This window comes from Eumetopias jubatus, unplaced genomic scaffold (assembly GCF_037043125.1).
Source record: "Eumetopias jubatus isolate StellerSeaLion01/CBP00866 unplaced genomic scaffold, mEumJub1_p1.0 scaffold_2, whole genome shotgun sequence".
NCBI lineage: Eukaryota > Metazoa > Chordata > Mammalia > Carnivora > Otariidae > Eumetopias > Eumetopias jubatus.
Window position 1 is genome coordinate 158142717 of NW_028274808.1, and position 14285 is coordinate 158157001.

Consider the following 14285-nt stretch of genomic DNA (forward strand, 5'->3'; position numbering starts at 1 on the left):
TAATGTAATCCCTATCAAAATTCCAATGGAATTTTCCACAGAAATAGAACAAACATTCCTAAACGTTCTATGGAACACAAAAGATCCCAAATAGCCAAAATAATCTTGAGAAACAAGAACAAAGTTGGAGGTATCACAATCTCTGATTTCAAACCACATGTAATCAAAACAGTATGGTATCAGCATAAAAACAGATATATGGATCAATGTTATAGCATAGAAAGTCCAGAAATAAACACCTACATAAATGGTCAATTAGTTTACAACAAAGGAGGCAAGAATATACAATGGGAGAAGGATAGTCTCTTCAATAAATGGTATAGAAAAACTAGACAGCCCCATGCAGAAGAATGAAATTAGACTACTATCTTATACCATGTACAAAAATAACTCAAAATGGATTAAAGAGTTTAATGTAAGACCTGAAACCATAAAACTAGAAGAAAACATAGGCAATAAGCTCACTGACATCAGTCTCGGTGATGATTTTTTAGATCTGACTCCAAAGGCAAGTTTAACAAAAGCAAAAATAAACAAGTGGGACTATATCAAACTAAAAAGCTTCTGCACAGCAAAGGTAACCATCAACAATATGAGAAAGCAACCTACTGATTGGGAGAAGATATTTGCAAATCATATATCTGAAAAGGGGTTAATACCCAGAATATATAAAGAACTCATATAACTCCATAACAGAAAAACAGTTTGAAAAATGGGCAGAGGATCTAAACATTTCCCCAAAGAAGACATATAGATGGCCATCAGGCACATAAAAAGATGCTCACCAACACTAACCAGGTAAATGCAAATCAAAACCACAATGAGGTATGAATGTTAGAATGGCCATCACCAAAAAAACAAGAAATAACAAGTGTTGGCAAGGATGTGGAGAAAAGGGAAATCCTTGTGCACTATTGGTCAAAATATAAATTGGTGTAGCCACCATGGAAAACAGTATAGAGGTTCCTCAAAAATTTAAAAATAGAACTACCATGTGGTCTAGCAATTCCACTACTGGTATTTTTTTTTTTTAATTTTTAAAAAAGATATTTGAGAGAGAGAAAGGAGGGTGAGCATGAGTGGGGGGCAGAGGCAGAGGGAGAAGCAGACTCCCCGCTGCAGGGAGTCTGATATGGGGCTCAATCCCAGGACCCTGGGATCATGACCTGAGCCGAAGGCATAAGCTTAACCAACTGAGCCACCCAGGCATCCCCACTACTGGTATTTATCTGAAGAAAACAAAAACACTAATTTGAAAAGATAATGCACCCTTTGTTCACTGCAGCATTATTTACACTAGCCAAGATATAGAAACAACCTAAATGTCCATCAATGGATGAATGAATAAAGATGTCTCTCTCTCTCTCTCTCTCTCTCTCTCACACACACACACACACACACACACACACACACACGAATACAATTCAGCCCTAAAAAAGAATGAAATCTTGCCATTTGTGATAATGGACAGACCTTGAGGGTATTATGCTAAGTCAGAGAGGGAAAGACAAATACCATATGATCTCACTTATATGTGGCATCTAAAACTTAAAAGAAATGAATATGCAAAACAAAACTAATAAATACAGAAACAGACTGATGGTTGCCAGCAGGGAGGGGTTGAAGGGTGGGTGAAATGGGTGAAGGGGCAAAAATTTCCAGTTATAAAATAAGTCATGGGGATGTAATACACAGCATGGTGACTACAGTTAATAATACTATTATTTGTATTGTACTGTATATATTGTTCTATGTATTGTATATATTATTTGTATTATATATTTGAAAGATGCTAAGAGGATAAATCTTAAAAGTTGTCAACACAAGAGAAAATTCTTTTTGTAACTTTGTATGGTGATAGATGGTAACAAGACTTATTGTGGTGATCATCTTACAGTAGATACAAATACTGAATCATTAGGTTATACACCTGAAACTAATGGTATATGTCCATTATATCTCAATCTTTTTAAATCTCAATTTCTGAAAAAAAAAGGGTGAGCATGGGGTGAGCATGGGGATAATAATGTGAATCTCAGAGCATGTGAATATTATGAGTTCACCTATGCAAAACACATTGCATTAAGTTCAATAAGCAATAGCTTTAATATACGCCATTGGATATTCTCTGTGAAAAAAAAGGTTTGTGGTTAAAGGAGTCTTGGAAATGTTCCATACTACATCCCCCTTCTCAGAGATTCCCAGAGCACATTAGTATAGTAAAAGGTCTGAAAAGTCCTATGTAAAGGATCCTATTTGTTTTGGCCAAGAATTTCCCAAACCTATTTGCCAAGTTGACCCTCTCCCTCTTTTTAAACTTAACACATTTTGGGAAACACAATTTTAGTTGTATTTAATAAATAAAGGAAGTCACATTAAATTGTTAAAAACTGACCATGTTTTACTATTTTGCTTTCCCCACAGGCATGTATAATTTAAAAGCAGCAGCCTAGGAGAAATAAAGGCTTCTAATTTAGAGAAAGAACAGCCCAAAGGAAATGAGAAATTTCAGGCAGAAGGAACAGATCAATAATGAGCTATTTTTGGCCGTGGAGACATTTCTAGAATTACAGATTCTTGGAGTTTGACAGCATGTTAAAGTTCAACTCCTTTAAATTCTCACCCAGTGCAGAATTTCCCCTTCATCAGTCCAAACCCCTGCTGGCACATACCCAACCTCCCCAGCTTTAGGCAGCTCTAGTATTTAGGAAATTCTCCCTCACCCTGGGCTGAAATTTGCCTCCTTGGAACCTCCACCCAAGACCATGCTAGCAGAATTTTGAGTTTTGTGTTTTAGTGAGAGCTGTCCATTTTGGAGACACCAAATAAAATGCACAGAAATTTTGTGAATCATTACACAATCTAAAGTAACATGATTATTAATTGAGCAGTAAACTGAAAATAAAAATTGTTGGAAACGTGTTAATTATACTTCAGTGAAAAAAAGAAGTGTTGGAAACAACTTTCATTTTCTCCGTCTGTAAAGAGGGCGAATAATCAGAAACTCAGCTATACCGTAAGCAAGGTAAGCAATGGATATAGTATTTACTTTGCAGGTGGAGTTATTCTGCAATTGTCAATTTCCAAGAAGCAAAGGGGAATGTATATTTTAAATGACTCCTGTTTTCTTGTCTTTTTAATTTAAAAAATATTTAGAGAGACATTTTAAAAAACTCTTCACCCAAAATGTAACCTTCCAGCTTCCTTTATTATAAGAATGACTGTTAAATAATTAAAATATAGTGTATGTCTCATAAATATAGGTTTATCAACAAAAGCCAATAATAAGAACAGAGGACGTTATCTGTATTTTATAAAAATGTAGCTGTTTGGGGGCACCTGCATGGCTCAGCCGTTAAGCGTCTGCCTTCAGCTCAGGTCATGATCCTGGGATCCTGGGGTCCTGGGATCGAGCCCTGCGTTGGGCTCCCAGCTCAGCTGGGAGTCTGCTTCTTCCTCTCCCACTCCCTCTGCTTGTGTTCCCTCTCTCACTGTCTCTCTGTCAAATAAATAAATAAAATCTTAAAAAAAAAAATGCAGCTGTTTGAACCAATATGGAATTCCAAGGCTTTGTACAACTTAAAACCCAAGGAAAACTCTAAGGGGATAGATGGAATAGAACTTAAATGACAGGAGAACTCCCAGGATCCAGGCTCCTCTAAAAATCCCAAGTCATTCAGTAAGAAATCAGGGACTTGGCAAAATCATAAAAAGGACAGGTTGTGTTTTCACAGAGAACTTTCTAGACTCAACCTCATTTTGCCTTAAACTACTAGCTGGCCACACTTTAGCACCTATACCTCATTCTGATGCTGTGAGGCAAAAAAAAGGTTCACATTCCTGTTTTACAACTGAAGAAACTGAAGTAAAATCAAAACATTCATTCTGAACAATACTCAAGCACATATCAGTACGTACTGGCATTCCAACAACTGGGTGAGGTCAGTGCTAGCTGTGTTCTCCTTTCAGTGAAATAATTTCCTTCAGTTAAATTCGATAGTTTTCTTACTAAAGATAATGGAAAACAAACACAGGCCTGTCGAGGAAAAGAGTCAGTATTAGTTGGGACCCACAAATGCTGTCTCTGAGCACTGCCAAGATGAATGTCCCCTGCTTGCCTAAGAATTTTGTAGGCTGTGCTCAACTGTAGTGTGTATTAGAATTTACTTACTGACATACAACACGGAGGATGTTTTTGTTCATGTCTGTCTTTGAATCACAGTAAATATATCACAGACTACATCATCCGTTCCTTCCACATGTATTAGGGCAAGTCACAGGAAACATTTTTTGAGCACCTAATGTGGGGCTGAATAAAACCTGGTCCCTGACTTCATGGAACTGGCAGTCAAATGAGAGAGACAAGCAAATCAGTAATTTCCATAGAAAGTGACAAGTCCTTTGCTGGAGCCAGGTGCGTGATGCTCGGGGAATGCGAGCAAGGGTAAACAAATCAGATCAGGTGGTAGGAAAAGGCTTCTCAGAGGAGCTGACTTCCAAGCTGCCAGTAGCAGAGTTTAATCACCTCTGACTCCAACTTCAGTTCCCAGCACTCAGGTGAGAAAGTACCTCCTGACCCTGCTTTTCTGAGTTCTTGACACTGTCATGGCCAGATTTAGTGCCTGTGCTCTAAGAAGTTAAAGAGAGGGGGAGAGGGAGAAGATGAAGAAGGGAAGGAGGGAGAGAGGGAAAGAGAAAGGGGAGGGGTGAAGAAAAAGGTGGGGGAGAGATGGAGAAACACTGAAAACAGAGCAGGGGCGCCTGGGAGGCTTGGTTTGTGAAGCATCCGGCCCTTGGTTTCGGCTCAGGGGGTGATCCCGGGGTCGTGGGATTGAGTGCCCAGTCGGTTCTACACTCAGCGGGAGCCTGCTTGTGATTCTGTCTCTCCCTCTCCCTCTCCCTCTGCCCCTCCCCCTGCTTGTGCTTGCATGCTCACGCTCTCTCAAATAAATAAATTTTTAAAGAAAAGAAAAAGAAAACAAAGAGCAGAAGTTAAAAGCCCCTTGACAGTTTCCAGAAGTTGCTGGAGATTGCCAGAGGTATGAAGGGTGACCACTCTGTGCCTGAGCAGTGTATGTTCTTGACGTGGATGTACATACTAATCTATGACCACTCTCTCTTTGCCAAGTAACAGGACACGGAAATGCAGTCTCCTGCTATCCAGGCGAACTTGTTGAACCAAACCAGTGGGGTGCTGCCTCTACCACCAGTGAGGGCAGCAAAATGAAGGCACAGATCCCTGTGCTCTCCTGGAAAATGAGGCCAGGCTCACTACCAATTCCCCAAGGTGCCTTCTCCACATAGAATGCACAAAGAACCCCAAGTCTTCCGCCTTCCCAGAGATTCCATGCTCGCCTCCTCTGGGATCCCATTCCCCACTTGGGACTCTGCCAAAGATCTGGGGCGGGGGTAAAAGTATGAATTGTTACCTCAGATTGTCTTCCAAGGTCTCCTCATCTGAAGAGAAGTTCCCATTGCTGACACTCTGCGGAGAGTGATTCTTATTCCCTGCTGACGCCTCCTGGGACCACAAAGCGTCTTTCTTTTTCCTTCTGCCAAACAACTTCTTAAAAGGCTGGAATTTACCTCCTTTCTTCTTGTCTGTGGATTACAAGATAAACTTACACACTGCAGTTTGACAGGGCTGCACCTCTGAGCCTGAGAGCAAATTACAACTGAGCTGCCTCTGGCCAAGGGAGCTGGGGCAAAGGGCGGCCATCAGAGTGAATAAGCGACCAAGCCCTGTGCCAGGAATGTCAGGGCCAGCCCCTGGCTGGGCACAGTCAGGCAGAGACACACCAAGGGCACAGGAAGTCTCCTGCCACTGGGTTCCCAAGAAGCACCTGGGGTGACACAGAGGGGTTCCGAGCTTCATGGTGGCTGCACAGCACCCCCTGCACATGCCACACAAAGGTGGCGCCTGCTTTCTTTAACAAAGCAGATGGCCGGTGCCCTTCTCCACAGAAGCTGAGAAAACACCTAAGTCAGACAGGTGCTTAAAAAAATTTATATACCTTTACATATGTAACTTTCTATTTATGTGTGTGTGTGTGTGTGTGTGTGTATGTGTGTGTATTCTCCACAGAGAATCACCATGTTTTAGCCTTTGTTAGATACAGAAGATAACTGCTAACTCTTGGCATAAGCTTTGCCCCCAATTCCCTCCACCGCTATATATTTCCAGTTTATTTCTCCCGTCTCCTTTTAAAATCTACTATGAAGAGCCCCAAAGGAGTTGCTATGAACATTTTTCCATATATTACTTCATCCAGTCAGGACCCAGGCTCAGGGCCAGCATTTCCGACAGATATTTTAGGTAATACCATTCAGTTCTGCTTCTTCAACCCCAAATTCATTCATATCACTCCGTTCCTACCTCAGGAAAGAAAGCATATATCACCCCGAACCAGAAGAAGCATCTTTTCAGATCCTTCCTTTTAAGAAACCAGTTACCAGTGGTCAATCTTTTTAAATTTTATTTATTTATTCGTTTATTTTTTTAAAGATTTTATTTATTTATTTGAGAGAGAGCGAGAGAGCGAGCGAGGCAGAGCATGAACGGGAAGGAGCAGGAGAAGCGGGCTTCCCATGAACGGGGTGGGTCATGATCGAAGGCAGATGCTTAACAGACTGAGCCACCCAGGCGCCCCCCCTTTTTAATTACTTAATCCTTACTATGCACTACTGCTTTAAGAACTGTCCAAATATTAATTCAGTTAATCCTCACAATGACCCTATGAGGTTGATACTATTAACACCCTCGTATTACAGATGAGGAACCTGAGGCATAGAGAGATGAATCAACTTGTCTATGTCATGGGAAATGTATCTTTGAAGCTGGAGTCAAGAGCTCTGAGGAAAAAGAAAAGATGAAAGCTCACAAGGTATATGGAAAAGTACCTGCAAAAGACACACAGGTATGAGTCCCCATCTGAGTATTAGAACCCCTGGACCTCCGCTGGCCAGAGTCTACGGAGAAATATGGGTATAAAAATGAGGTTAAAGATGTGTAAGGTAGTCATCTCATTTCTTCTGGTGATTTCAGTTCTAGCCTTTCTGGGACAGAGTCTGAAGTGCGGAAGAAGTAGTTTAAACCACTTTGCCCCTGAACTGTGATGTAAGATATTAAGAAAGAGAACAGTGATCAATCACAAAAAGACAACAGCCTGGGATCCTTACTATAGATGCAAAGAGGCCTTTAAACTTCAGTGGTCCCTGAAACAACAATGTATTCTATCACACTTAAGAGGAAAGGTCACTTGGTATATCAGATGCCTCCTATCAATAAGGCTTTGTGCTAGGCATGCAGTCCTTAAGCCAGAGTTAAATTCTTTTCACTGTGTTTATTATTTAAAAGACAGTACCATGCAGTCTTGATGATCACAGCTTTGTAATATAGCTTGAAGTCAGGCATTGTGATTTGGTTTTCTTTTTCAACATTCCTCTGGTTATTTGGGGTCTTTTCTGGTTCCATACAAATTTTAGGATTATTTGTTTCAGCTCTGTGAAAAATGTCGATGGTATTTTGACAGGGATTGCATTGAATGTATAGATTGCTCTGGGTAGCATAGACATTTTAACTATATTCTTCCAATCCATGACCATGTAATGTTTTTCCATCTTTTTGTATCTTCCTCAATTTCTTTCATAAGTGTTCTGTAGTTTTTAGAGTATAGATCCTTTACCTCTTTGGTTAGGTTTATTCTTGGTATCCTATGGTTTTTGGTGCAATTGTAAATGGGATCGATTCCTTAATTTCTCTTTCTTCAGTCACATTGTTAGTGTATGGAAATGCAACTGATTTCTGTACATTGATTTTGTATCCTGCCACGTTAGCCAAACTGTGGAAGGAACTGAGATGTCCTTAAAAAGAGGGATGGATAAAGATGTTGTTTATAAATACAATGGAATATTTCTCAGCCATCAGAAAGGATGAATACCTACCATTTACATCGACGTGGTTGGAACTGGAGGGTATTATGCTAAGTGAAATAAGTCAATCAGAGAAAGACAATTATATGGTTTCACTCATATGTGGAATATAAGGAATAGTGAAGAGGATCATAGGAGAAAGGAGGGAAAACTGGGAAGTTATCAGAGACGAAGACAAACCATGAGAGACTCTTGACTATGGGAAACAAGCTGAGGGTTGCGGAAAGGGAGGTGGGTGGGGGGATGGGGCAGCTGAGTGATGGGCATTAAGGAGGGTACGTGATGTGATGAGCACTGGGTGTTATATGCAACTGATGAATTACTGAACACTACATCTGAAATTAATGATGTACTATATGCTGGCAAATTGAATTTAAATAAAAAAAGATAGGAAGTGTGTGCACTACAATTTAAATCATAGCACTTAATGGTAAAAACAAAACAAATTGGAGGGTTTGATTTAAGAATGTTTGTATGTTTTTAGTAGTTACTTTAAAAAAAAAAGATTTTATTTATTTGCCAGAGAGAGAGAGAGAGCCCACAAGCAGGGGGAGCAGCAAAGGGAGAGGGAGAAGTAGGCTCCCCGCCGAGCAGGGGGCCCGATGCGGGGCTCAATCCCAGGACCCTGGGATCATGACCTGAGCCAAAGGCAGATGCTTAACCAACTGAGCTACCCAGGCTCCCCATAATTTATCTTTAATTATAGTTAACTCCCTTCATTCCAGCTCAATTGAACACCACCAAACCCACCTTGACTTCAGAGCAAGTGATGATTTTTTCCCCATCAATAAATTCTGACATAATCTAAAATTCTCTACCTAGCTTAAAAGCTAGATTTGTGGGTCCAGACCAGGGATAATGATGCCATAATTGAAACTTTTAGAATTTTGCTATGGTCTTTTAGAATATTTCTGATTAGAGAATTAGGGATTAGATACTTCTGCAGTGGGAAAAAGGCAATCAATATAAAAGGAAAAAGGAAGAGTTTCACCTCAGAAATAAGTGAAATGTAGTACAAATTAGTGTTTGACCATTTATAATAATGCCGCCGAATCTAGAAATCAGGTGTCAGTTACATATTTTGAGCTTTGGACAGTCACACAGAAAATATTCATTTATTTCATTAGTGCCAAAGACCAGTTATACAATGTAATGATACCTGTAGCATCTTAGAGAATTTCTTTAATTTAAAATTTTTAATTAACTCATTTTATATAAGGTCAGCTCTTTTAACACTTGCCTGATGTTCTTTGATGGTCTTCAAAGACTACTAATTATATTCATTGTTTATAAATACAATGGAATATTTCTCAGCCATCAGAAAGTGAATATACTATAATTTACTTATGTCTTTTCCTGCTGGTGGATATTTAGATTGTTTTCAGTTTTTTGCTATTATGAACATTGTCTCTTGGAACATTTTTTTTTTTTAAAGATTTTATTTAGGGGCGCCTGGGTGGCTCAGTTGTTAAGCGTCTGCCTTCGTCTGTCTTCCGCTCAGGTCCTGGGATTAAGCCCCGCATCAGGCTCCCTGCTCTGTGGGAAGCCTGCTTCTCCCTCTCCCACTCCCCCTGCTTGTGTTCCTGCTCTCACTATCTGTCAAATAAATAAATAAATAAAATCTTTAAAAAAAAAAAAAGGCAAGTAGCTAAATTTTATGAAACATTTGCAATGCTATGGCACAACAACCATTATGAAAACCTGAGCATGGGTCTACAAAAACCCAGTAAATAAACTATTTTATAATCAGTTTATGATTTGGGGGCTGCCTTGTCTCCATGGAATCAACTGGATTAAGTGCATGATAACTCACTAGCAGCTATCTTCTTCAGAGGTAACACCGACCCTTACTGTGAATATTTTTATACAGATGGGGTCTAAAAGATCAAAGCAGTTTTAACAATGTAGTAAAACAGAGCACTTCTGCAATGGTAATATGAAATATTCCAAGATACAACTGCCATACATTAGAAGTATGTGTAGTTTAGCAAAGTCATCTCCAACATTAGCATATTTAAGATGGTGTTTTAGAATTTTATAACACCAATCTACTTTCCTTGGGTGGTTGGGACAGTAGGGGGAAAAGGGGAGGGAGAAGGAAGAAAGGTTATTCCTACTAAATTTGTTTTTACCGGCTGCAGCTCTAGTTAGGGGTTAAGTGTGTGGGCCCCAGAGACAAAGAGTACTTGGCCCAAATCCTGATCCAACTTTTAATAGCCATGAAACATCTGCTTACCAGCCTCTCTGGAAATTTACCATCTTAAGTGGTAAGACTGAATTTATAGTAGAAAAGGCAGTGGGTGCTATATTGTCTTAATATTTCAGCAATTTTCTGTTGCAATTTTTCACATGAAAGAATCTATATATGCATATAGACTGCTTCAGGGATCACAGTAATTTTCATTCTTTAAGTACTGAATTAATTTATTTTCATCGTCCAATAATTACTTTAGGGAATTTTTTTTCATTTAAAAGGGTGCACATTATCCATTATGTCATGGATATAATTACATGCCATTTGATGGCTGCATCATCATAATTGCTAGTTTATGTAGAAGATCCTAAAAATTAAAAATCACTGCGTAAGTCAAGCAAATCTGATTCATTTTCCATTTGTCGTAAAGACGCAATTCTTAACATTTTCATTTCTAAACCTAAAATAATAAAAGTGTACAATTTATCTGCACTGGATTTATATGGTATGCTTCCAAATGAGAAACAGAATTTCCCTATGGTAGTTCATTTTAAGCATCACAAATGTCTTGGTCTGGGGTTTCTCAGAATGTGCTCTATGGTTGGTGCCAGGTTCTTATTCAAAGGCCAGTGCATTTGAGAATCCAGGTAAAATAAGGTTAAATATGTTTCTTTACTATGAGACCTTTGAGAGTCTTTAATATGCTGACATCATTATCACTTTCCAAAAGAGCAGAGAATATGTGGTGCTTCCCAGAGTTGACTTTCTGATATCTGTCATGACTAGTCCCCCTCTGAACAGACCGTGGGAATCACTTATTTCTTTCAAAAAGCTTTTTTTAATTTAATTTTATTTTTAAGTCACCGCCACACCCAACATGGGGCTCAAACTTACAACCTGAGATCCAGAGTCGCATGCTGTACTGACTAAGCCAGCCAGGCACCCCTCTTTCAGAAATCTTTTATTTTCTTTAGGTACCATATATTTCGTATACACATCTCCCCTACAATCCAGAGTACACTGTTCAGTAAACTCTAATGAGATGACTGAAACATTTTGGTTAAATAAACCTAATGTTTACATCAAGTTCTGATTTCAAGCATGCATGTAAATAGCATATATTAGGACACAGTACACCGCAACTGTCTGAATCCTGTAATTTAATTTAAAGGTAGGGGCGCCTGGGTGGCTCAGTCATTAAGCGTCTGCCTCCGGCTCAGGTCATGATCCCAGGGTCCTGGGATCAAGCCCCGCATCAGGCTCCCTGCTCCATGGGAAGCCTGCTTCTCCCTCTCCCACTCCCGCTGCTTGTGTTCCCTCTCTCGCTGTCTCTCTCTGTCAAATAAATAAATAAAATCTTTTAAAAAAAAAAGGTAATTTCACTACATTTTCCTTAGCTCTGGAACATCAGAGTACTTTTGAGAAGAAACTGTTCAGTTAAAAAAGATTACTGGAGGGGGACCTGGGTGGCTCAGTCAGTTTAGCATCCAACTCTTGATTTCGGCTCAGGTCATGATCTAAGGGTTGTGAGACTGAGCCCCACATTGGGTTCCCACGCTGGGCATGGAGACAGCTTAAGATTCTCTGTCTCTCCCTCTCTTAGAAAAAAAAAAAAAAAAGATTCCTAGAAGCACAGTAATCCACAAGCACTCGGTGGCTATCACATTTTTACCACATCCAGTAATCCCAGTACATTTGGCAATGTGTCAGGTAGGCCGCACTCTCTGGTGCCATGTCATAAAAAGACTAAGGACTGAGATCCCACTTCCAGAGAGGAGGGAAGGGGTATCATGGTGGCTGTCAAGTTACATGAGGAAGGAAGGAAGTATTGTCTCCTTTCCTGGGGAAGCACAGAGGGTGGCAGATATTTGCTGTTGTGTTGATTCAGAAAATGAAGAGACAGGATCAATAATACTCTTTTAGAAGGGGGCAGGGGTCCCTGAAACAAATGGTGAGAGGCCCAAGGGTGGTGGTGACTGGCATTCACAAGTCAGGGGCACAAGCAGAGAGTGTGGTGACCAGCCCATATCAGGGAATGCCAGGTCCTGCACACGCACGTGGACGGGCTATGGTATATGTTCTAGACCTCTGAGGCAGGCCTAAAGATTTGCTGTTTCCTCAGACAGAAACATCATCTTCTTCCTTCTCAACCTGATGAACTTCTATTCATCCTTCAAGACCTATGTCCTTGAAGTTTTCCCAAGTCACCAACCCAGGCAATAACTGACCACACCCGCCTCTGGCTTCCGTGTGCTTTGCTCACACTTCTGTGCCACACCATGGGTTATGAACTGAACTGCTGAACTGTGTCCCCTCAAAACTCGTATGTTAAAGTCCTAACCCCCAAGTACCTCAGAATAGGACTGTATTTGGAGACAGAGTCTTTAAAGAGGTAATTCAGGTAAAATGAGCTCATCAGGTAGGCTGTATTCCAATGTGACTAGTGTCCTTGTAAAAAGAGACTGGGACAGACACACATAAGGGAGGACCCTGTGAGGGCACAAGGACAAGATGGCCATTTACAAGCCAAGGAAAGAAGCCTCAGCAGCAACAGTGAAACCTTGATCTTAGACTGCTAGCCTCCATAATCATGAGCCAACAAAGTGTGTAGTTTAAGTTCCCCATTCTGTAGTACTTTGTTAGGCAGCCTTAGCCAACTAATAGACCACATTATAGTGGTGTGATACTAAAGCAGTCACTTTGGATCTTCTGTGACTCTGTGCTTTCACACCTTCACTCATGTACTTCTACCTGGAATATCTTCCTGCCTTTGCCCAGAGAACTCCTAGCTGTTCCCCCAAACACATTCCAGGTGACATGTTCCCTGGACAGCTGTCCTTAAACACTCTGGCCCGAAAGAATGACTCCCTCCTGGGTTCTCCGTTTGTGCGTGCACAGACATCTACTACAGTACCACAGAGCACGCTACAGCTCCCAGACTGCAAGGCCCCTGGGGACAGGTACTGCACCTTGTTTGTTCTACATCCACAGCACCCGCCATGCCGCCTGCACTCAGTAATATGCTTCTACTCTTCCCTCTCCCCTTACGGGTAGATGTGTTTTGGAAATCAGAATTTTTCAGATTGTATAAAGGTGTATTTAGATCTCAGTGGGGTCTGTGACAGCACTTTACCATCAAATGCAGGATTCCTGGAAAACATCTATATTCACCTTAAGTTTTGCTAAAAAATAAACCTGTGCCAAACTTCCAAAGAATTTTTGAGATTTTTGAAAATAGATAAAAGATGGTGATCTCTTTATGTAGTACAGTCAGTCCTGTAATCACACTTGTTTTGACAATGCAAATGTGTTCCAGTGTGACTGATCTATGGTATCTCATCCATGAGAAACACTAGGTGAATGCAGACTAGTGCACGCAGTTGAAGTGAGGTATGTAGCAAAATGCACACACGCACACACCTCAAATATCTACCAGTTACCCCAGACTGCCGCGTGTGTTACACATGTATTGCAGCTGTCTGTCCAATTTCGGATAGCCTGCCTTCCTCTACCTCGCAAGAGCTCACAAGCCACACACCTTCCAACGCACCAGTCCACAAGCAAACTGCAGGGCTTTTTCAAGGCTTTGCCATAGTTACTGTAGTACTTATGTATTTCATTACCATTTAATATGTGGAAAACTGCTACTATTTTTATTAGGTTCTTATTCTTTTAAAATATGTCATTGATAATTTTTTGTGTGTTGTGTTAATATCCCATTTTTCCCATTAGACTTGGTTTTCGTTTTATGATTTTGCACAGCATGTTGATTTGGGGCAATGTAGAGGTCACATAGCAGCACGGACTGTAAATACCTAAGCAAAACCTACTGAATTATGGGTGTACTTAACCCAGATCTAGGCAAAGATGTATCAGTTAAAATGACAATGACTTGGCAGGTTTCTTGGGCCCACTATTTTTCAAAACCACATCAATTTTTCGGTTTTCTGTTTTTACCATTGATTTCTCTCAGAACCCCCTTTGACATGTCTTAAAACAATTCACAAGCAACACCAAATAATATTTAGAAATAGTAACAGAGGCAGACATGATTGCTAATGTGAAGTCTCAGTGTCTGGCCACATTTCTCCCACATGCTAGAAAATGTGTGGGTGCTGGTTGTTTTCACTGCCAAATTGTGCCACTTGAGTTTCAGAGA

At 40.4% G+C, this 14285-nt stretch overlaps 1 protein-coding gene across 2 annotated transcripts in view; it reads right to left on the reverse strand.

Annotated features, from left to right (window-relative positions):
• CRACD (capping protein inhibiting regulator of actin dynamics) overlaps nt 1-14285 on the reverse strand; it is a 256557-nt gene that overhangs the window by 47350 nt on the left and 194922 nt on the right. The window contains exon 6 of one of the 2 annotated variants that reach the window (XM_088021156.1): nt 5430-5601. In XM_088021156.1, the coding sequence (XP_087877282.1) occupies nt 5430-5601 (172 nt within the window). Of the gene's footprint in view, nt 1-5429; nt 5602-14285 lie in introns of those variants that run through there. The other variant, XM_088021157.1, reaches the window with a different exon arrangement.